Source organism: Podarcis vaucheri, assembly GCF_965113315.1.
Source record: "Podarcis vaucheri genome assembly, chromosome: 6".
Taxonomy (NCBI): domain Eukaryota; kingdom Metazoa; phylum Chordata; class Lepidosauria; order Squamata; family Lacertidae; genus Podarcis; species Podarcis vaucheri.
The window spans coordinates 88,794,060-88,818,596 of NC_138764.1; the positions used below are offsets into that span (position 1 = coordinate 88,794,060).

General features: G+C 47.1%; 1 protein-coding gene across 4 annotated transcripts; it reads right to left on the minus strand.

Annotated features, from left to right (window-relative positions):
* Positions 1-936: 936 nt before the first annotated feature.
* Positions 937-12,499, minus strand: KCNG1 (potassium voltage-gated channel modifier subfamily G member 1). 4 transcript variants are annotated; one of them, XM_082226187.1, is made up of 4 exons: positions 11,296-11,705; positions 9,350-9,476; positions 5,556-6,365; positions 937-3,056 (listed from the first exon to the last, which is right to left on the minus strand). In XM_082226187.1, the coding sequence occupies exons 3-4, from the start codon at positions 6,312-6,314 to the stop codon at positions 2,286-2,288; spliced, it is 1,530 nt and encodes a 509-aa protein (XP_082082313.1). In that variant the 5' UTR covers positions 6,315-6,365; positions 9,350-9,476; positions 11,296-11,705; the 3' UTR covers positions 937-2,285. The 4 variants fall into 4 exon arrangements, with proteins under 4 accessions (XP_082082313.1, XP_082082312.1, XP_082082311.1 ...); XM_082226186.1 differs by lacking the exons at positions 9,350-9,476; positions 11,296-11,705 and adding an exon at positions 11,855-12,499; XM_082226185.1 differs by lacking the exon at positions 9,350-9,476.
* Positions 12,500-24,537: the final 12,038 nt, after the last annotated feature.

A 24,537-nucleotide genomic window follows, 5' to 3' on the forward strand; every position in this document is an offset into this window, starting at 1 on the left:
ATACTCAAACACCAAACCTTCAGGATAAGACTCATCTGCTGAAGAACCACCTCTGCATATTTGCCTTGGAACCTCTTCTGTTGCAAAGGATTCTGGGGCAGTCTGTTTTGTTCATGCAAAGCTATGGCCGTGCCTCTTGGTCCTCCCCATCGTCCTATACAAATAGAATATGTTCCCCTGAAACTGCATATTGCAGAGGGCCTGTTGCGGAGGACTAACTTTATTTCTGGGAAGCTTGTTTGCCTTCTCATTGGGCCACTGCTGGAAAACTTCCAGGGAACAGGTTGATAACCACTGATTATAGGGTGTGTAACAGACCAACCACTTCAATATACCAAAGGAACCAGTACACAATTGAAAAATTGTTTGGTAATCTTTGCTTCCCAATCCCAGGCAGTCATTGCTGTCCAACGGGGTTGACAAAACTGGACGCAGTGCACTGGCTGTTTTACTTGAGTACAAGCAGTTTGCTGCAAGCCTGAATTGCAAGGGCTCATGTGGTAAAGCTGCGTACAGTATTTCCTCAGCGGAAACACAGCCATTATTTTGTGACTGTGGCCAAGTCATGCAACGGGTTCGCCAAGCGTGTGGTGCAATCCAGGCAGGCAAAAATGCCCAGATTCTTGAAAAAGAAACCCAATTTGTATCAGACCCTTGGTTGATTTGTGTGTGTGTGTGTTCTGAAAATATTTCATCCAATTGCTATGGTGCACTTACCACGCTAAGGAAGGACAAGGAAATTAACAAAAGGCTTTACGCCTTTTAGGTTTCACTCATGGGAAACTTACTAAGTTTCCAATGACTCATCCATATAATTTTTCTCTTTTCTACATTTCCAGCAATTGCTTCCAGTATTTTCCTTTGCCCCTTGAAAGGAGCCATACGTCCAGAAGTTGTTGCAGCTATCACACTAGTAATTTCGGCAATGGAGCTGGATTAAGACATAGCGAGTTTTATTTCCTTCTATCCTGTGCAAAAGAAAACAACCGTGAGACAATGACTGGTGTGGCATTTGGGTGCATATTCTGTTTGGATTTTCTGTTATCTAGCTTTGTGTTACTAACATTAGAGGGTGTGGAACAGAAGGACAGCTGTATCAGGTCAAACTAGCACAATCAGTATCCTGGAGACAAGAGGATGACTGCCGTATGTTTTCTCATAAATGTTCAGAGGATGATGCACACGAGAACTAAGGAGGGGAGTTATAAAGCCCCCCCCCAAATCTCCTTTCTATGCCTAACCAGTCTGAAGGGAAATGGTGCTAAAAGCAAGCTGTGAGCTCCTGTTGGTATTGCATACACGATGGAACCGGGTATGAGACACTTTACATAATGAGCCATCTCGCAGAAAAGAGAAATCACATCCAGCGACACTGGGGCTGTGCCTGACTGCCTATCAGGAAATGCTACTTGACTCAGCAGTAAGCGGGTGCTTCATTGAAGGTAGGATGGAGAACTGGTAGTCCTCCAGAAGTTGTAGGACTACAACTCCCATCATTACCCCCCTCCCCCGGCCATGCTTGCTGGGGCCAATGAGAATTGTAGGTTGAAATGCCCTGATTGAGAAGTGGCCATAGAAACAAGCAGCTCATTGCTGCAATTTAAATTATAGCTGAAATGCGCTGCTATTGCTTATCTTCAGAATATAATCCAAAACTGCTTGATGTGTCCTCTGTTTGAAGCTTGGGAGGTCAGCAAGTGGGGTTGCAAGAAAATAAAACATTCCTAAGCCTGCTTCAAATGTGACCCACAGACTTCCTAACTCCAGTACAAACAACGGGTTATACATCCAAGGATTAAATCTGGATCTGCGAGATGTTATAGTTCACAAAGTTTGGTAAAAATAAACAACAAAAGGTCAATTAACCGAAAGATCAGAATGTTGACATTCACAGTCAGTTCTCTCTTGGAAAACGGCCTGCCTCTTTACATTACAAATGGCAACAGCTGTGCCCAGTATGTAATTTTACACTGTTCTCCTTTTGGTTAACGATGCACGGTGTACTTCCTTTAAAAAATAAACAAATCTCCATTTCATGATCCCAAATTGTGCAACCTACTGGAAAGCAACAATCTTATCCCCCACCCCCTAATAGCAATGCTAATACAACATAATGATGAACCAAGTCCCCACGGTCATAATGGCTAAAAGCCCTTTGCGTGTTTATTTGTACAATGCCATCTCTCCCCAAAGCCTCCCGAAGCAAATGCCGAGATTAAAAAGAAGAGAGAGAGAAATCCTGTCGCTGTTTGCTCGGCAACAGGGCAGACGTGGAAACTTCCGTTTCAGCCGTCATTCCTGGTCTCTGAAGAGAGGCTCGGAAACATGCCGCTCCCCTGTGATGCGTTGCTTAACTGGGACTTTGTTTTCATTAAGAACTGCGCCCTCCTGTACATGATCCTCTCCTGCTCTTGCTTCAGCTCGATGTAGGAGCGCGAGAACGTGTGGAAGATGGACGTGACGGGAAAGGCCATGAGCAGGATGCCGCTGAGGATGCTGCTCAGGGCCACCACCTGGCCTGGGATGCTCCTGGGTACCATGTCACCGTATCCCACCGTCGTCATGGTGATCACGGCCCACCAGTAGCTGGCAGGGATGCTGGTGAACTCCTGAGAGTCCGCCATCTCGTTCTCGATCACATACAAGAGGGGCGCGAAAAGCGCGATGGCCACGCAGAGGAACAACAGCAAGAGCCCGAACTCGCGGGTGCACCTGCGGGCCGTCAGCCCCAGAGTCTGCAGGCCCAGCGAGTGCCTGGCCAGCCGCATGACGTACAGAATCCTCAAGGCACGCAGGATGCGGAGGACCAGGCCCACCTTGTCCAGGTAGATGTTGCCGGAGGTCGGCTTCTTGTTGCTGCCCAGCGAAGTGCTGTCCAGCAGCAAGGTGATGTAGTAGGGGAGGATGGCGACGATATCGATCAGGGTCAAGGGGTTCCTCAGGAACACAAACTTGCTGGGCGCCTGGATGAGCCTCAAGAGGAACTCCAAGGAAAACCACCCCACGCAGACGGATTCCACTACAAAAATATTGTAGCACATCTGAGAACATTCGCCCTAGAGTGGGAGAGAAGGGGACTGCGTGAGCAACAAAACGGCTGGCAGAAAGGTTTTGCTAAGAACACAGAAGTTTGCCCAATGCTTTTAAAAAGCCACCTATGCGAGTGTATCTATGTGCTGCATCTTCACTTTACAGTGGACGCGCAGGTTGTGAACGTGATCCGTGCGGGATGGACGTCTGCAACCCACCAGTGGCGCGTCTGCGCACGCTGCGATTCGGTGCTTCTGCACATGCGCAAAGCGCGATTTAGCGCTTATGCGCATGTGCAGCCGCCAAAACCTGGAAGTAACCCGTTCTGGTACTTCTGGGTTTCGGCGGTCCGTAACCCGAAAAAACACAACCTGAAGCGTCTGTAACCTGAGGTATGACTGTATTATTTATGTATTCATTTTTAATTTTAAAATATTTTAAGGCCACCTTTCTGGGTATAAAGACTCTCAAAATGAAAAACTCTCAACAATACAACAGAGCGCTCCTTGCTGATCTACAACTTATACTAAAAATGGGTTGAAATGCAGTGCTCTGGCTGTTTTAAGGTGCTTCAAAATCACCTACATCCCACTTTTACCTGGTTTTCTCTTCCAAGGACATAACCCCATGATGCCTGTTTAACATCAGGTGTTCCTGCGCTGTTCACTAGGCTTAAATTTTCGCTTTAGAACATGCAGCCATGCAGGGCAGCAGCTACCAGCTCTTGTCAAATTTTCCACATGATTTGCCAGGACAGGTTATCCAAGTTTCCTCAGAGTTTACATTAAAAAAAAAGAAGAAGTTTATAGATTTATATTATAAACTGCCTTTTTATATAAACCATGCTAAACTTAGACATGACCAGCTATACCCTTTTAATACATCTGGGCTCTGGACATTTGCTAAGCCCAGTGTGATCATGCCCTCACTTTCTTCGATGCTTGAGTAATTCTGGGGCGGTGACAGTAACCCTGTGCTTAATATTGCTGTCTGCATAGCCAGATGTGACTGGCCCCCTGATCCCCAGGTGCCTGTTCACGTTGCTGTGTTAACCACACTTTGAAGTTGTACAGCTGGCTTGTATAGCTTGTATAGCTCATGTGGCAGAGAACGAGACTCTTAATCTCAGGGTTGTGGGTTTGATCCCCACATAGGGCAAAAGATTCCTGTTTGGACTAGATGACTCCTGTGGTCCCTTCTAATTCTATAGTTCTATGAGTCTATTATCAAGGATAGGAAATCCTCTTTTTCTAATGTTTAGGGCCGCATACTAAGACAGACCAGGGTTGAAAGCAGAAGCAGGTGGAGCTGCCCCTTCTCTTTCTCTGCAGGGAGGGTTAACTCTTCACTCCCTGAAGCCAGTAGGAAGCAGAGAACGTCCTGCAACAGATACTTGAGGACCTCCAGCATAGAAGAACTCACCACCGAGGCAGTAAAGTCTTTCTCTTCTTCGATATGTTTCTTCACGTGCTACACTGAACACGGGTACAAGCTCTCTCCATGTGCACAAGCGTTTGTGTGAGAGTACACTTGTTGATTTGCATAGTGCAGCTATTTGCATGCACAGGCTGTATGTACGCTTGCTGAATGGAGTATGTGAGCATCCCTAATGTCACAGCCCTACAGGCAGTACCATCACCCCCCACCCCTTCTCAGTCTTCTCTTCTCCAGTCTAAACTTACTCAATTCCTTCAACTTTCTTCACAGGACTTGTTTTCCATAACCCTGACCATCATTCCTGCCCTCCTTTGAACCATTTTGTCCACATCCTTCCCCAAAGTACGGTATCCAGAACAGGACACAGGACTCCAGGCAACAGGGTCTTAGAGCAGAATCAGTCGTGGCCCCTTTCAATTCAGCGCTAAAGCAAGAACCAAAGGGCTGATCTTAAAGATACCCTAATGCACATTTCTCCCCCACCCCCTGCCATCCACATCTAGCCCTAGAGGGTCGCTCCCCTAGAGCAGGCATAGGCAAACTTAGTCATCCAGATGTTTTGAGATTACAATTCCTATCATCCCTGATCACTGGTCCTGCTAGCTAGGGATGATGGGAGTTGTAGTCCCAAAACATATGGAGGGCCGAGTTTGCCTATGCCTGCCCTAGGGGGTCCCTACACTGCCCTAGGTGTATGCACTGTGGTTTGGTCAAGCATGTACCTGTCTCCCTTCCTACTGGCTCTTGTGGCAATAGTGCAATGTTCCCTCTGGTTTTTCGTCAAGGCAGGAAGTGAGGCAGAAGTAGAGGCTGCCCACCCCTACCCTAATGGAAGTAGGAACGGGCCCTGGTTGTTTGGTCGTGATCATGGAGCAGCTTTGCAAATGAATCTCCAAGTTTGTTATTCCACCCATATATTTTTTTAAACCAGCTTTGCATGTCCACATATACTTGGTTTCTGCGATGCACTGGTGGCCTGCAAAACCATCACACCAACTTTCTTTCCATTTAGATGGCTTCCCCTCACATGCCTGAAGACAGCTCCCTACGCATCTTAAGATCAACTATGCATCTTAAAATCAACTTACTCTCTCCTCTTCCTCTCTTAAGCCAGGCATGGTGCTGATGGAAAGGTTGACGGCAGTGATAGTCACAAACAGCACCGATAAACAGGCAAAGACCTTCCCCGGAATCCCAGACTGAGGCCTCTCCACCATGTCTTGCAACTTTTTCATGCAACGCCCGGCTTTCGTCTCCGCCACAGCTTCGCACTGGTTTTCGCCGTCCGCAAACTCGTCCTCCGCTTCGTTCATTTCCGCAATCTCCTCCATTTTCTGCAGGTACCGTCTTTTGCAGCACCACTCCAGGTTGTCTTCCTCGATGCCCCAGTACAGCAGCTCCTCCTGAAACGAAAGCGCGCACATCTCTCTCAGGAGCCGGAGCTTCCCTGCCCGTAGGAAAGTCAAGATGGTCCTAAATGCCCCGGGGTTACGGTCGAAAAAGAACTCGTTGCAGGTCACGTCGTAATCGTCGCAGATGTTGAGGATGTCGTCAAAGTTGTTGCAGAACTTCAGCTGCCCCAAGCGGGTCATGGGGAACTCATCCAGAGTGGTCCATGGGAGCAAGTACTTGAAGCCACCCACGTTGATGATGATGTGATGCTTCCGGTCTTCCGGGCGAATGCTTCCATATAGTTCTTCCGAGGGGTGGATGAGTTTGGCCCTTTGGTAAAAGACTCCCTTGAGCGTTTCTGTCTCAGCAAAGAAAGGGTGGTTGAAGGAGCCATCCGAAGCACAGCTCAGGGCGCTGTAGTCATAGTCCGAATTTTCGCCTGGTAAGAGAGTCATCTTGGTCACCAGGTGGCTTCACATCCCTTTGCTGCTCCCGCTACAAGATTTCTGCAACAGAAAAATAAACAGACATTTCAGGGTCTCGGTTTGTGTGACATTCCCCATGCACTGCGTATTGTTTATACAGTGGTACCTTGGGTTAAGAACTTAATTCGTTCTGGAGGTCCGTTCTTAACCTGAAACTGTTCTTAACCTGAAGACCACTTTAGTTAATGGGGCCTCCCACTGCCGCTGCGCTGCCGGAGCACGATTTGTGTTCTCATCCTGAAGCAAAGTTCTTAACCCGAGGTACTATTTCTGGGTTAGCGGAGTCTGTAACCTGAAGCGTATGTAACCTGAAGCGTCTATAACCCGAGGTACCACTGTACAGCCAATGGAAGGGATGAGAGAGACAACAAAGCAGTGTGTGCACGGAATGAGGTGTGAAGCCTACAAAGAGGCTATTTGCGATGAGGGCATATTGATGGTTTGATGCGGGAAAATAGGAGGTACCGATGAAATGGCAATGGATGCAGGAGGGGATGAAAGCACAGCCATCTGGGCCCAATGGTGGTAAGAAAGATGAACCTGCCATTACCAGAGGCAGCCACTAGGCGGCAGCCAATAAAGGTGGCAGGACTGGACCATGCAACCTGTGTGCTGGGAGAATCGCTTACAGTGGGTAGCTGTGGACTACAACTCCCATCATCACTATTACCCATACTTGCTGGGGATGATGGGAGTTGGAGTCCAACATCATCTCGTTGGCTACCGCAGGGCAAGGTATATTGCAGGTTTGATTGGGCCTCTTGTGTTTTCAAGATGTTTGGATCGTTTCACCTGTTATAGCACCTACCAGCAGTGTTACAGCATCTTTCTACGAAGGGTTCTGTTCTCTGGAGGTGGAGACTAAACCGCCTTTAACGCCTTGGTCCTTTGCATGAAGGGCTGTGCTGCCATCAATTCAATCTATGAACAAATACAGCACCAAGCACTGCGAGAAGTGAAGTTACAGGGAATCAGGCAGGGGGCCTTCTTGGTGGTGGCGCCCACGCTCTGGAACACCCTCCCATCTGATGTCAAGGAGATAAATAAACAGCTTTTAGAAGACAACTGAAGGCAGCCCTGTATCGGGAAGTTTTAAAGTGTTTGGTTTTTTTATGTTTTTATTTTATGGGTTGACCCAGAATTGCTGGGTCAACCCAGCCAAATTGGTGGGGTATAAATAATAAAAATTGTTATTTGTTTAATTGAGAAAAAGTTTACTGAATAGCTTCCTTAGTCCACAGTGTTGCAGTGCTGCTTCCGTGCGTGTTCACATGAGAACAAACCGGATGCATAGAGAGACCATATTAAGAGCGGCTGAATTGGGAGACGCATATACAATCCTATGTGCGCCTACTTGGGAATAAGCAGCACTGAACACAGATTTCTCTGTAAACGTGCATAGGCACATCTCCTAAGCAACTAATCAGACTCAGCAGGATGAAGGAACCCCCCCCCCCGGCTATCAAATTTAGAAAGCTGTGTGATCAGTCCTCTTATCTGCAAGAATCCAAGACAATGCCAGGCTAAAGAGACCAGCGACATTTGCCCTTTCCACAGCCAGAAACAGAAGCAGCAACTTCAGTGTTAACATTCCACTCTTGATCATCTGCACACACCCCTCCAAATTCCCTCTGCAGCATTTGGATTTCTGCAGTGCATCTCTGATGTAATCACCGAACTTGCAAAAAAGGGATTGTTACTATTCCATGGTGCAAGCAATTTTAGATTCACTCCATGGATGAAAACGGGTTCTGCAGCAAGTCATAAAAGTCTGAACAGACGTCTGGAACGGTCTTAGCTACCGTTTTATTATTTCCACCCACCACCCTAGCAAAGCATCTCCTGCTGCAGTGTTAAGCATCAATATAATGAATGGGCTTTGCCAAAAAAAGGCATTGCTACAAGAAACTGAAGCTATCTGCTGTTTAAGCAGTCTGAAGGTCTCACTGAAAGACTTTTCCTTCGGGAAGAAAAATCAATTGATACCTGTATGTTGCCTCCAGGTTTCAGAGGTAGCATGCTTCTGAGTAGGGATGGAGGAGGGATTTGATTCAGCTCACATTAAAGGCTGAATTTACCAAATTCACACTTTCTGAAACAAGGACCAAAACACAGGCCTCTTTCAAAATTCACACTTATCTGAATTTTGAGATGCAGTTCTCCAACCAAGTAAGTGCGAATATTAGGTGAAAATGTGCTTAGCCATGGAAACAGCGAACAAAAATGCATAATATTAGGAGAAATTGTTTGCAGAAATGTGTAAATTAGTCAAAACTGCATACAAAGATGTGTTCATTAGGAGAATTTTGCCCTAAATTGCTGAAGAATTTCGTAATGATTTTTTAAAAAATGAGTTAATCACAAATTTAGGATTGGAAAAATCTCAAACTTGACAGATCTTTCCATCCCTGCTTCTGGATAACAGCTGCTGGAAAGCTACAGAAGCACGGCTGTAGCTGAGTAATAGAGTAACTGCTTTCCATGCAGAAAGTCAAAGGTTCAATCCCTGGAATCTCCAGCTAGGGCTGGAAAAGACAACTGCCTAAAATCTTGGGTGGGCTGCTGCCAGTCAGTGTAGACAGCACTGAGGTAGAAGGACCACTTATCTGTCCCAATAGAAGACAGCTTTCTATGTTTGTATTATGTTGATGCTGGGCTGGGTGTGATCCAAAGGGACTCTTCTGATACAGTGGTACCTCGGGTTACATACGCTTCAGGTTACAGACTCCGCTAACCCAGAAATAGTACCTCGGGTTAAGAATTTTGCTTCAGGATGAGAACAGAAATTGTGCTCCGGCGGCGTGGCAGCAGCAGGAGGCCCCATTAGCTAAAGTGATGCTTCAGGTTAAGAACAGTTCCAGGTTAAGAACGGACCTCCAGAACGAATTAAGTTCTCAACCCGAGGTACCACTGTATACCACCGCTTTATTTATGTACGCTACGCTCAGTTAAGCTCAAAGGAAGTTTAGGGTCCAAGAGATTGTTCTTCAACAGTTGAAACATACCTTAAACCTCACCACAAAGAGCTCATTTCCCATCTCAAGGCAACTTCACAAATTCTGATTTGGCAGATTTAAGACCTGCACACTGACAAGGTCACCTTAAACTTTTGCTGCTCGCTACAAGGCAGACCTGAAAGGCATAACAAAATGAGTCCATCAGCATATCCAAGTTTTTACAATATCTGAAAATAAATATTATGCTTAACTATCTCACTGCAGCTATTAACTGGAGCGGGACAATTCAGTACCTAAAGACCAGGGGAAAAGCAACACATGTATTCAATAGTGGTTGAAATTTGGGCTTTGCAGAAAGTCTATTATGGACTCTATTAAGGAGCAGAAATACATTTTGCAGAAAAACAGTATTTCTTTCCATAAGGTTGCTCTGCAAATACAGAGAATCCACTCTGCTATTAATTCCAACTACAGAGCTATTGTTGCTGGATGCTGATGGGATGGGAGTGTGACTATTTCCCCTGCAAATTTATTTCAGATAGGCTACATCCTCCTGCAGAAATTGTTACCAAGCCGCAAAACAGCTATTAACATGTACCTCAAGAACTAGAGCAGTGAAATGCTAAAACACATGATGATTTTCAGCAACAGAAAACACCACAAAGAGCAGACAAACGAGATGAATCAGTGATGAAGACAACTAATAAAGCTGGTTTTAACAGAAAATCCAGCTTAGAATAAAATATCAGTATGAAATTCATTCACCTTCCCAACTTCAATGCACCACACTGCTCAAACTGAGAGAAAGAATCTGACACGAAACAAGAGTGTGATACCGGAGGCAGGAGAACTGATGTCAATAACATGCTATATCAACAATACGCCACGTTTATCACAAAGATTGACACAGATAGCTGTCACTCAATTGATTGCAAGGAAAATAATTGAGGGGAAATAGACCTGGGCTTTCAAAGGTGCACAACTGCAGAAGTTCAGTTGTTCCAAAGCACTTCTGTCTCCACAAGCAAAGCAAAGAAGTCTTGTTTGGGGATGTGAAAATAAAAGAGCTATGGGGTTTTGCACATGGAATCCAATGCAGTTACGGTACCAGATGCAGTCAACGTTTCCAAAGCACCCAAGTCATACCCGACAGTCTGCACCAAGTGATAGATTGGATTCAACCTGCTGTAGTGGTGGGGCTCCATAACTGCAGTTTGGAGAGGCTTGCCTTGGGGCTGTGGAAGGTGGAAAAGAGGGAAATGAAGGGAGCGACCCAAAATTAAAGCTACAGCCCCATGCATGCTTTGGAAGTGAATCCCACCGAATTATTGGGGAGAGGGAGGCTTTTGGTTCTCAGTAATCATGCCTAAAATCAGACCACATACCGATGGGACAGCGGGGGCGGAAAAGAAGCCAGAGCAAGCGGATCTTCCCCAAAAGATAACACCGTTCTCAGAGACGGTGACTGATGTAAGAGGAATGTGTGGATAATTTTAGGGCGATCAAAATATTTCACCATTATTCTCATCATCCCACGCCATTCTACTACCAGCTCCGGTAGTTCTTCAAGTGTCCCTGTGGCCGAAAGTCAAAGCAGACCACACGAATTAAATCTGGATTAACCCCTCGCTCCGTATTCCAACACGGAAAGGGTGGGGCGCGCAAAGGGTGGGGGGGACGACAACAACACGCCGGCACTTTCCCTTAAATCTCCGCGCTGGTGGGCTTGAAAAAAGAGTAATCGCCGTTAAGGGATCTCTAAACCTGCATTAGGAGCTTTGAGCTCGGAATGACCGATCCCAGAATGACCCAAGAGCTTGTAGCGGCAGCGGATCCGGATACCGGATTCCCCAATCCGATCCGCTGCTTTGCTTCCCGGAACTGAAGAAAGTTCCCCCCGAGAAACTTGCCCGGGAAGTTCGGCGAGGAGCTGCGCGCCTAGAAGATCGCCTGTCGGAGGAAAGCGAGGAGAGGGAGGGGATCCGCTCACTTACTTGCAACAGCCGCTTCGCTTCTCCTCCTGGGCGGGCAAAGCAGGTGGAGAAACAGCCCGGGAGTGAGCAGCAGCGCCGCTAACCAGGACGGAGACTCCGGAGCACAGGCGGCGGCGGCGGGGCTGAGCCCACGGGACGTCCTCGGCTGGCGCACTTTGGAAGGAGAGCGCACAGGCATGGCAACAGCGGCTCCGGCACCCAAGGAAGCCCGGCCTGGGGTACGGCTCCCGCGCAAGAGAGGCGGAGGCCACACCCTGCACACGAGACCGACGCGTGCGCGACCCTCCACGCCCGCCCTTTGGCGAGGGCGGTAGCCGGCCGCCAAGTGCGCCCTGCGCGCAACGGGCGCCGGGACGCGCTTGCCTGCAACAGGTCTGCACGCCCCGACGCGCATCCCAGTGGACGCGTGCTCTTGCCAGCGCACGTTTCTCGCATCCAGGTCTGTACTGTACATGCAACAGGAACGCGCGCGCGCGCGCACAGACACACACACACTGCAACAAGTGGGCGTGCAACTTGCATCCCCGCGGAACGTGAGCATGGAAGAAGCAAATCCCACCTTTTCAGGCTGGAGCGCCGCTCCCACGAAGGAAGCTCTCGATTCTCTTTCCGCGGGACGCGCATAGAGCGAAGCGTTTGCAAGGAAGGAAGATCCGGCGGCAGGGCTTCGACTCAGGCGTGTGCGCAGCTCTCCTTCTGCCGCATGCAATTAAGGGGAAAGTGCGTCCCTCGTTCCGTAGGTCGCCTCCATAGCGTTCAGCGGCGATATATTTCCGCAGCTAATTTCCCCTTTAACGTCGTGTGCATCTTTTTGTAACCCGCCTCCAGTCCACTGAGCACGTAAAGGCAGGGGGATCCGTGGAATTAACCGAGAAGAGGAAGAGTTTGCAGTGAACCATAGCAGACACACGGGCAAACACACACACACGTGGTCGTGGAGACACTTTTGCAGCAGCACGCGTGTGCGCCTCGCCGTATATACTAGGAACGAATCCCCTCACTCGCAAACGCCTAGATTTTTTTGTGTGCGCGGCTGCCGGCATCTTCCACCCCAGCCGGGCCCTATCATACTCCGGAAAGCAATTTCTGTAGGACAGCGCCCCACACACCTCTCAAATCGCTGCAGCGTGTTAGTGATGCAGTTCAGTTGCGGCTGTCCTCCCTGTTCAGATACGTGGGATTCTGCTGCGTGGAATAGGATCCCGTGGTCAGGGGAAAGCGGAGGGTAGCTCGAGATCTGCTGGTAGGGTGTTTTGCGGTAGATCAACAAGGATTTCTGATTCCCATGTTGTTTAACAACACCCCCCCCCTTACAACACTGAAATGAGGAAAGAAGCGTGGTTTGGGGAGATTGCAGGGAGTGGATTTTTGTGTGGGAGGCCGTTTTGGCGGCGCGTCAAACATATTCCTGGGCTCGTAATTTTTTTAAATTCTAAGCGTGTCTTTTACCTGGTGGATAGATAACAAGTTGATGGATATATTCTTGTTAAAATCAACAACACACCAAAAGGTGGCCCTCCGTAGAGAGTCTACACACACATTGACTCTCCAGGCAGGAGTCATTCTCGGGTCTACTTGGACAGGGACTGAACCTGCGACCTTCATACATTCAAAGCGTGGGTTTGGTTTTTTTACCACTGGCCCACAGCCCCTCTCAGACACAGCGCTGATCCACTTTTAATACACAGGGGTTTGCTTCCAAAAGCCATGCACTGAAAAGTAAAATGATTGCTTTACGCCGTTTCCTGAATAAAATCTCCGTCCAAGGTAAAGGTACCCCTGACCATTAGGTCCAGTAGCGGATGACTCTGGGGTTGAGGTGCTCATCTCGCTTTATAGGCCAAGGGAGCCGGCGTTTGTCCGCAGACAGCTTCCGGGTCATGTGGCCAGCATGACTAAGCCGCTTCTGGCGTACCAGAGCAGCGCATGGAAACGCCGTTTACCTTCCTGCCAGAGCGGTACCTATTTATCTACTTGCACTTTTGACGTGCTTTCAAACTGCTAGGTGGGCAGGAGCTGGGACCGAAGAACGGGAGCTCATCCCGTCGCGGGGATTTGAACTACTGACCGTCTGATCAGCAAGCCCTAGGCTCTGGTTTAGACCACAGCGCCACCCATGCCTGCAAATACAGATATTTACTCTGCAGAAATTCTTGCAGTCATTGTGGACTTGGGCCACTAGGTGACACTGCATCGCTGTAGGCTGACTTCTTTGCTGGACAGAGGGATTTTATTATTAAATTAACTGATATAATAATAATAATAATAATAATAATAATAATAATAATTTATTTGTACCCCGCCCATCTGGCTGGGTTTCCCCAGCCACTCTGGGCGGCTTCCAACAAAGATGAAAAATACACTAAAATGTCACATATTAAAAACTTCCCTGAACAGGGCTGCCTTCAGATGTCTTCTGAATGTCAGGTAGTTGTTTATCGCTTTGACATCTGATGGGAGGGTGTTCCACAGGGCGGGCGCCACTACCGAGAAGGCCCTCTGCCTGGTTCCCTGTAACTTGGCCTCTCGCAGTGAGGGAACCGCCAGAAGGCCCTCGGAGCTGGACATCTGTGTCCGGGCAGAACGATGGGGTAGGAGACGCTCCTTCAGATATACTGGACCGAGGCCGTTTAGGGCTTTAAAGGTCAGCACCAACACTTTGAATTGTGCTCGGAAACGTACTGGGAGCCAATGTAGGTCTTTCAAGACCGGTGTTATATGGTCTCGGCGGCCGCTCCCAGTCACCAGTCTAGCTGCTGCGTTCTGGATTAGTTGTAGTTTCTGGGTCACCTTCAAAGGTAGCCCCACGTAGAGCGCATTGCAGTAGTCCAAGCAGGAGATAACCAGAGCATGCACCACTCTGGCGAGACAGTCTGCAGGCCATCTGGTACGTAGGCAGGGTCTCAGCCTACGTACCAGATGGAGCTGGTAAACGGCTGCCCTGGATACAGATTTGACCTGTGCCTCCATGGACAGCTGTGAGTCCAAAATGACTCCCAGGCTGCGCACCTGGTCCTTCAGGGGCACAGTTACCCCATTCAGGACCAGGGAATCATCCACACCTGCCCGCCTCCTGTCCCCCCAAAACAGTACTTCTGTCTTGTCAGGATTCAACCTCAATCTTTTAGCCGCCATCCATCCTCCAACCGCCATCCATCCTCCAACCGCCTCCGGACACTCACACAGGACGTTCACCGCCTTCACTGGTTCTGATTTAAAAGAGAGGTAGAGCTGGGTATCATCCGCATACTGATGACTGATTTTAGAATGTATTTCAATTAATTGACTGTGATTTTATGTAAAATGTGCTATTTTTTTACTGTTGTTAGCTGCTTTGAGCCCGGCTTTGGCTGAGGAGGGCGGGATATAAATATTTTTTTAAAATTTATTATTATTACCTCATGCATTTCTATGTTTTTGTCTGAACAGCAGGCTTCTTGCACATGTGTTGCTTGCCATGCTCCTATTTATAATATGACCCTTTATTTTGTTAAAAAGCCCTTGTATCTTACTTTCGACACATGTTGAGGCAACCTAAGGCTATATTTTAAAAAAGAACAATTTTAACAAAGGACTATGGGGGGGGGAGAGAAATCTGTCAGACAAAACCCATTCGAGACCATTAAAACTGAATGAGAATTTGCTTCTCTGGCAGCTCAAAAACAAGTTTCAGAATTAAGATCTTCCAATTAAACTAGCACAGGAGCTTTGGAAATGGCACACCGCATGAAATTTCTTTTGCTTTCCAGGAAATTGGCAGAACTTAACGGTATATTGAGGAACGTGACCTTTGAGTTATTACTATTTTTTAACGGGGGGGGGGGATTAATTCAGGTTTTTTTTAAAAAGGCCATCCATGAGTGCTGAATGTTGATTCTGCAGCTGTGGGCTTGGACCAGAATCCAGAAAACTTTGTTCCGATTCCCAAATATAGAGCAAGTTGTTTATGCTCATTGGATAGGCCTGTTCCTTTGACAGAGGTACAGTTGATGCAACATACAGGAAGCAGCCATATACTGCGTCAGGCTATTTGTCCGTAGGTTCCAGTTGTGTCTTCTCTGACTGACAGCATATTTCCTCCGGAGCAAGAGAAAACAAGCCCTCTGAGGTAGGTTAGGCTAAGAGACTGACTGGCCCGAGGCCACCCATTGAGTTTCATGGCATGTCAGGGATTTGATCCCTGGTCTTCCAGGTCCTGGTGCAGCAATCTAACCGCTAAACCACACTGGCTATAGAATATACAGTGCATATTTACTTTACTGGTTTGGTGGCTCAGGAAGCTTTTGGAACTATGTATGTCCAGTCTAGGTGCCATTGCCAAGCTTTGCATTCCATAGCCCTTACTACAAATCATACAGGTTAAGGGTTTTGATTTTTGCAGGACTAAAGAGCTTATATGGGATGCGGGTGGCGCTGTGGGTTAAACCACAGTCTAGGACTTGCTGATCAGAAGGTCGGCGGTTCGAATCCCCGTGACGGGGTGAGCTCCTGTTGCTCGGTCCCTGCTCCTGCCAACCTAGCACTTCGAAAGCACATCAAAGTGCAAGTAGATAAATAGGTACTGCTCTGGCGGGAAGGTAAACGGTGTTTCCGTGCACTGCTCTGGTTTGCCAGAAGCGGCTTAGTCATGCTGGCCACATGGACTGGAAGCTGTCTGTGGACAAACGCCGGCTCCCTCGGGCCATAGAGGAAGATGAGCGCTGCAACCCCAGAGTCGGTCACGACTGGACCTAATGGTCAGGGGTACCTTTACCTTTAAAGAGCTTATATAAGCACTGACCCTCTTGTGACACATTTTTCTCAGTCTGAAGGCTACACATGAAGCATGGCAACTTGTTGTTTTTTTAAAAAAAATTGTAACAGGATGTTGAAATATGGCCCGTTTGATGCTAGAGTGCTTCTGTCAGTGTTTTGCAGTATTGTTTGGGCAGTGTTCCATACCATCACCAGCGAATTCAGGTGGAGAAATAGATGCCCTAAAGATGTTGAACAGAGATTCAACCACCTCCGTAAATTAACTGCATATTAAACTTTCAAGGGATTTCCTGAATAAATGAACTGGTCTGTCCTCCTTGAAGATTTCGTGCCAGAAGAAAATTTTAATCCCCCTTTCATTACTGTTTGTTGCTTGAGGGCTACCTTACCTTCTGTTCCTTTGACTCCTGAAGCTGAAAGCTTGTTTTACCAGCTCCCTGGTCCTTGCAGATAACACCAGCGTCGTTCTGCAGTCAGCAGCGACGCTGAAGGTGGAACAGGGTGATTCCAGCTTCGTGGATCCTTGGCATCCTTTTTATTCCACAAGCAGAAGGGGAGGACTGTTTTGTTCTAAGCTTAGTGGCTTCTGTAAAGCCCAGTGGTGAAGACTTCTAGATGTGGGATAGATGCATAATTGGCCTTGCAAATTATTTATTTTGAAGCATTTTCACCTCTGCCCCTTAAGGCAAAAAAGGCTCCCAGTGCAGCTTACATAAATATTGATAAGAATAAGACAGTCACTGTTCTCAGCCTTCTAATCTAAAATACACAACACAAAAGGAAAAAGGATTGAAGAGGGAAGAGGAAAACTAAGCAGGCAGCAAACTGTTTCAGCTTGGGTTGCTTTATTGAAAGCTGGAGAACAGCCACCTACTTTTAGGGGTAGCCAACATGATACTATCCAGGCATTGTTGAGCTACAGGTCTTACCATCTCTGACCATTGGCTATGCAATGGGAGTGTTGAGAGCTGCTACCTGGATGGCTCCACACTGGTTACTATTTTAACTCTCCCAATAAGGCAGCCTTAGCTTATTTTGCAAATTCCTTCCCACCCTCTGCCCCACCTCGCCCTAGTGACCAGCCTCTTATGTTTGCATGCAAACCAAATGTTCTTTTTTTACTTCCTGAAAGCTCAAGCAACTTTCAGAAACACTGAAAGCCCTTTTTACTGAGAGCAGGTTTTAAAGGGAAGGTTGATGATTTGAAACACTTTATGTTTTGAGCAACTAATTGAATTGTAATGGGGATATAGTTCATTGTTGCATTTTAATCATGTTGCTTTTGCCTCCAGCCTATGCAACAGAGCTGGCTGCAAATACACAATAATTAATAAAATACATAGCCGTTTGCATCTTCGCGGTACAGGTGATGGAAACATTTGTTGTAAAAGCGAGAGAAAAGCAGGTGCAGAACAACCCCAAGCATCTCTAGAAGGCTTAATAAAAAGCAAGGGGCTATTCGTTTAAAATATTAATAGGCTTTGTCTCCAATAAAGACAAAACAAGAGTATTTACAGGAATGGAAGCTTACGAAGCCATAATACGTTTCAGGGAATTGCTTTTTGGAGGGGGCGGTTCAGGATTAGTATGTTATGTTGGGATTCAAGCCATTATCAGGAGAAACTGGCCACTCTCCAGGCACCCGGCTTGATCTCCGGTTGACCTCCCTGTCTGCATTCTCCGGCAGGATCCAGGCTAGGTCGCGATCGGCGATCCTCCTCAGCATGAGAAGAACACACCACTCTTTCCTGCCCCCCCCCCCAGGCAGGGGAAAGAGATAGACAGAAACGTATTTACAGGTCTTTATTTCTGTCTTTGCAGCGTTACAGAAAACACGTCTGCTCTCTTCAAACTCCAACAGCAGAGAGACAAACTCCTCCTGTACTTCCTGTACAGCTCATATTACACTCTGAGCTAATTCCGGTGCCCTCTGCACTGTGAATTGACTTCCCTCTGTTTCCCACGGAACAGTCCCAACATTCCCATTATGTTTTGCTTTCAAGCTACCAGCTCGCGGCCGCATTGCTTCTATATTGTAACATGTTATTCAGCAGGGAAACAGTTATGACCCAAGCTAGTGGGGGGCGGGAATGACTGGAGAAGCTGGTCCCTGATGTGTTTTCAGATCATCTCCAAGTCTGTAATGAAAGGAAAGGAAAACATTTGAAGGGCTTAAGGTTTCTTGGATGTTTTCCCTTATGGGATTAGCCAACATGGTGCCCACCCATGAGGTCAATGGACTCCAACTCCCATCAGTCCCAAGCAGCATGGTCAGTGGTCAGGGCTGGTGGGTGTTGTAGTCAGCAACATGGAGGCTGCCCCTGTGCCACATGCTGAAGAGGCAAGCCATTTTCTAGTCTGAATGTTAAAAAGTCAATGCAACCCAGAAAAAGCAACCCAGAATGATGTATGCAGCAAAGTTTAAGAACCATATCAGTTGTTGTTGTTGCTGTTGTTGTTGTTGTTGTCTTTAACGTAGAAGAGGTTTCTGAGTAACACCTGGCTGCTAATTTGATTTTCTGCCGCTGTTCCTTCAATACTTCACAATGGATATTGTTACATGTTTCCCGGGGCAGGGGGATCATTGCCTGCTCTAAGTCCCACCAGGTGCCCAACTCTCTGCAGCCAGCCTCAGCGTGTCATAGGATGATCCCAGCTAATAACGATGTGTTGTTGTTGTTGTTTAGTTGTGTCCGACTCTTCGTGACCCCATGGACCAGAGCACACCAGGCACTCCTGTCTTCCACTGCCTCCCGCAGTTTGGTCAAACTCATGTTCGTAGCTTTGAGAACACTGTCCAACCATCTTGTCCTCTGTCCTCTGTCATCCCCTTCTCCTTGTGCCCTACATCTTTCCCAACATCAGGGCCTTTTCCAGGGAGTCTTCTCTTCTCATGAGGTGGCCAAAGTATTGGAGCCTCAGCTTCAGGATCTGTCCTTCCAGTGAGCACTCAGGGCTGATTTCCTTCAGAATGGATAGCAACCTCTGCCTGGTTCCCTGTAACTTTGCTTCTTGCAGGGAGGGAACCACCAGAAGGCCCTTGGTACTAGACCTCAGTGTCCAGGCTGAACGATGGGGGTGGAGACACTCCTTCAGGTATAGAGGACTGAGGCCGTTTAGGGCTTTAAAGGTCAGCACTTTTACATATACTTGCATGTACACTTTGTCCTACTATATGCATTTCTCTACACCAGAGCTTTCCAAACTGTGTGTCACGACAAATTTATGTGTCCACTGCAGTGTGCAGGTGCGTTGTGCAAATGCTCTCCACGCTCCATCTGGGGCTGGAATAGGGTTAGTTTGACTGCATTTTGCTAGCAAAACTGAATTTCTGTGTCGAGATATGATGCATGTCTAAAAAGCTTGTCACCAACATGAAAAATTTGGAAAGCTCTACACATTACTTGGCTGGAGGTCTGTGTTGAGAGCTAGTGTGGAGACTAGGGTCCAAATTCCCACTTGACACTGGGTAACCTGGGGCCAGTCACTGCCTCTTGGACTAACTTACCTCACAGGGTCATTGTGAGGATAAATGGGGGGGGGAGGACCATGTACGCCAACACGAGCTCCTTAGAGAAAAAGGTGGGATATTAACGACTTAAGTTAAATACTTAAATATAATTGCAAAATTCAGAGAAGTGTGAAGTTTGAAGGGTGGCGGTGATCCAATTCACATATTGTTTCAGGAAGCGTGAATTAGGTAAGTTTGCTTTCAGATGTGAACTGAATAAAATTTCTCCCCCATTCCTAACTTAGACTGCTATTCTTTTTTTGGGGGTGAACTGCTTTGAGCATACAAGTATGTGGAAAATGTGCCGAATAAATTAACTGAGTACGGTTAAGCTGCTTGACCTGGCAAAGAGTCACACCACTGAACCTGGAAATTTTATACTCGGAAGGGCTGCCGGTTTGTAGGTTTAGGTTTGTGCATGTGTGTGCAGTGGGGCCTGAGACCCACGCTGGAGCCCGAGAGAACAAGATTTCCCCTTCTTTGCCCACCACAAGGGCTATTGACTAATGCGTAGTTCAAGGTTCTCTTTAATTGGGACCACAGTTGATTCTGATTTTTTATACAGCCCTGTTCAGGGAAGTTTTTAATGTATGACATATTAGTGTATTTTTGGTCTTTGTGGAAGCCGCCCAGAGTGGCTGGGGAAACCCAGCCAGATGGGTGGGGTACAAATAAATTATTATTATTATTATTATTATTATTATTATTATTATTATTATTAACCCACTGCCTTGGTGAACATCTTCAGGAGAAGATAAGGCAAAGGAGTAAATCCTACACAAAGCCAGAGTGAATTCCCTAAAACAGTTGGATGGTGCCTTTTACGCCTCCTTCCGGCAACTCCTGCAGCCTCGCTGGTGCCAAACATACTGCTCTGCTTTCCTTTGGACTGCATCAGAGAGGTCAAGTGGGGGTCTGGTCATCTGGGCAGCCCAGGACCTCCATACACACTGCTCAGGCCCACTGCCCAAATGACCCTCAGGAGGTCACTTCAGGGCTGCTAACGCAGCAAAAACAACATGGAAGGCAATAGTTATGAGTTATCCATCTCGGCAGCCACAGTGGGCACTGTGATTCTTTGGCAGTTTGGCATGCGCCCCTGGATGCGCACTCCATTGTCTCCCAAGACAGACGGATGCCAGCAACAGAAACAAAATACCCACAGGATGCGCCACTTGAGCATAAATTGAGACACTCATGATGACACTTCCTTTCTTCCTGATTAAGAACATTGAAACAGCCCTAATAGCTGGAGGAAACCAACCTCCCACTTAGTGGTTTCCTTTCTCTGCCAGTAGCCAATATCAGATGCTCAGAGGTACTGTGAGAAGCAGGAGAAAGTGTGATTAAAAAACAACCCAGTTCCTTGCTCTCCACACTGAGCTTGTGGGGTGTTCTTGTATGTATGTTACAGGTAGCAGTTCCCCTGAACGCGCAGAGAAGAACGCTGTTGCTGCCATAGAAACATGATAAATGTCTTTGGAAGTATAATTAGTACTGTAGTCAGGGGTGGCCTGGCCCATTTTGATGCCTGAGATGGCTGATGTGCCACATATCCCGTCAAAGCCTCACTCTCCAGGGTTGCATGGCAGTGGCTTCCAGTGAGATCTCGCAAGATGCCACAGAACTCTTGTGAGACCTCATGAGTGTGTGTGTGTGTGTGTGTGTGTCTTGCTCTCAACCATTCACTTCATGTCTTTCTCTGTTTGCCATTACCTGTAATGTCAACTCAAAAGTTTGACAATCTGTGTTAAAAGCGCTGACAATTCATTCGCATGGTTTCGTATTGGATTCTGGCCAATACTCATAGGATGAGGTTGGAGTGATTACACATCTTTATAAGCAGTGCTATTTTTCTAGAAAAATAGGTGCTGGAACTCCCCATGAACACTTCCCTTGTTTTCTTAGAACGGCAATGGCGCCCACCTGAGAGGGGCCCGGACTGAGTTTTGGCAGAAAAAATCCCTGTTTATGAGATATCACGCCATGAGCAATTTCACTTCCCCTGGTGGTCCAGTTGGTACTTTCCCAACCCTACCTGGAGATGGTGGGGATTGAACCTGCAACTTTCTACGTACACAGCAGATGCTGTCCCACTGAGCTACATAGCCTAGAAGCCTAGTTGTTGCTATTTGTCATAAGCTCAGCTCTGTTACAGATTTCGTGTTACCCAACCTACCTTTCCCTTCTCCTTTCATCCCATTTATTATGGAATGATTCTTACATTTGCGCTGCTTTCCTTTGTCCCTTCCTCTTTCATATCTGTAATGTGGTTGTGTGACAATGCGATTCTTTCTCTCGTTGTTCATGAGAAAGTTCCCTGCCATTCCTTTGTATCTCGGCTCTGCTTGTTAACTGAGGCAGTGTGAATGATTGCTCCATTACGCCTTTCAAGTTGTGTTGCTCTTCATTAAAATTAAAATACAGTGGTACCTCGGGTTACATACGCTTCAGGTTATAGACTCCGCTAACCCAGAAATATTACCTCGGGTTAAGAACTTTGCTTCAGGATGAGAACAGAAATCGTGCTCCGGTGGCGCGGCAGCATCAGGAGGCCCCATTAGCTAAAGTGGTGCTTCAGGTTAAGAACAATTTCAGGTTAAGTACGGACCTCTGGAACGAATTAAGTACTTTACCTGAGGTACCACTGTATACCAGTTTTTATTCGTTAGAAGGCTGTACCAAGAAATAAATTGCCATTGTTTTGAGACTGGCAAAGCTTATTAGAAGGCTAATTGTTTAAGAGTAATACTGTTTCACACTCCTCCTATTGGGTTTATATGATCAGTACGAAGTCCAGGAAATCTTGGAATCCTAGAAGTGTGAGGTCATCTACTTCACTCCCATGCCAATGTAGGAAATCTACCGTAGCATCCCTGACTGGTGGCCTTCCAGCACCTGCTTAAAAGCTTCTAAGGAAGGAGAGGTAGTCCTTCAGAGGCAATCTGTTCCATTTTCAAAACAGCTTGGGAGCTCCACCTAATGTTTAGTCGAAATCAGGTGTGGGGGAACCTAGGCCTTCCAAATGTTTCTGAACTGCTATTCCCATGATCCTTGGCCATTGACCATGCTTTATGGGGCTGATAGGAGTTGGAATTCGCAACATCTGGAGAGCCAGAGTTCTCCCACAGCTGGTCTTTGCATGGTATTATGTCTGTATCAGCATAACCAGCTGCTGCAATGGATGGGTGCAGCTCTCAGTCTTGGTTTCTTTCAGTTTCTCATTTCCCACTCTTAAGTTCAATGCTCCGTATTTCCACATGAGCTTGTGATTTTTTTTAAAGTTCTCATAAAAATTGACCAGCTTTTTAGCGTGAATTTCTCCAAATATGCACATTTTCATATGCACTTTTGCCTAATATACACATTTTTGCAAGCAATTTCCCCATGTGCAGTGCATTTCCAAATGTTGTTTTCAGTAAAGGTAAAGGTACCCCTGCCCGTACGGGCCAGTCTTGTCAGACTCTAGGGATGTGCGCTCATCTCACTCTAGAAGCCGGGAGCCGGCGCCATCCGCAGACACTTCCGGGTCACGTGGCCAGTGTAACATCGCTGCTCTGGTGAGCCTGCACCAGAGCAACACACGGAACGCCGTTTACCTTCCCGCTTATAAAGCGGTCCCTATTTATCTACTTGCACTTTAAGGGTGCTTTCGAACTGCTAGGTGGGCAGGAGCTGGGACCGAACGACGGGAGCTCACCCTGCCGCGGGGATTCGAACCGCCGACCATACGATCGGCAAGTCCTAGGCACTGTGGTTTTACCCACTGCACCACCCGCGTCCCTTGTTGTTTTCAGTATGATATGCCTTTATAGGTATATACACTTTTGTTCACCTGGATAACTTTGGTTCGTACCTTGTGAAGTATCTAAGTTTGCCTTTAAATGCCAACCGAATAGAATTTATCCCCCATCCCTGCCATAAACCACAGACATAACGTTGCACCACCATTAACACTATTTAGAGAAGGGCCAGGAAAGGAGTGTGTGAATCCAAATGGGGAGGAGGTGAAACAGGAGGGCTGCATGAGCTTGCCGTGAGAAATCTGTATGAGTTAAACTCTACAGACCACACCTCTAAGCTCTTGCAAAAGTTACTTGTTCATTTGCTTAAGATATTCATATTCTGCCTCTCTGCTTGAAGCAGCTCCTGACAGGCACCGCGAATGCCAGCATGATCAAGCAAATAAGTGGAATGCAAAGTAAAGATAAAAGCAAGTCATAAAATCATTTGGTTCTGCTGCAGCCTCATTTTAGTTCTCCCAACGCTGCAGTCCTGTCGCCATTTATCTGGGAGTAAACCCCACTGAACGGTAAATGGGACTTACTTCTGAATATTGGTGCATAGGTTTGCACTCTCTGAGCCTGAATTAGCAAATGGTCTTCAGCTTTTCCCTCAAGAAGAAATAAATGAGAGGCGTGTTCTTTTCCTTCTTTGGGGGTTTATTTCAAGGCCCCGGGGGCCGCTGCTGAAACGGCCTTGCTCCTCAGTTCCACAGATCTGATATCATCAGGAAAATTCCTGCTCAAAAAAACCCCTAGCCAAAAGTTCTGAATAGGAGAAAAAGAAGAGTTTGGATTTGATATCCTGCTTTATCACTACCCGAAGGACTCTCAAAGCGGCTAACAATCTTCTTTCCCTTCCTCCCCCACAACAAACACTCTTTGAAGTGAGTGAGGCTGAGAGACTTCAGAGAACTGTGACTGGCCCAAGGTCACCCAGCAGCTGCATGTGGAGGAGCGGAGACGCGAACCCGGTTCCCCAGATTACAAATCTACCGCTCTTAACCACTACACCACACTGGCCCTCAAATAGCCCCTCCCCGGCGTACAACTCTAACTTCAAATGTCACTTGTGCACTTGTTGCTACAGTTGCCTGCTCCTGAAAGGCAACATTCTGTCTGTTTCTGCATTATTTCAGAAATAAAAAAACAACGTAACATAAATTAAAGAAAAGGAAATTAAATCTGGAGCGC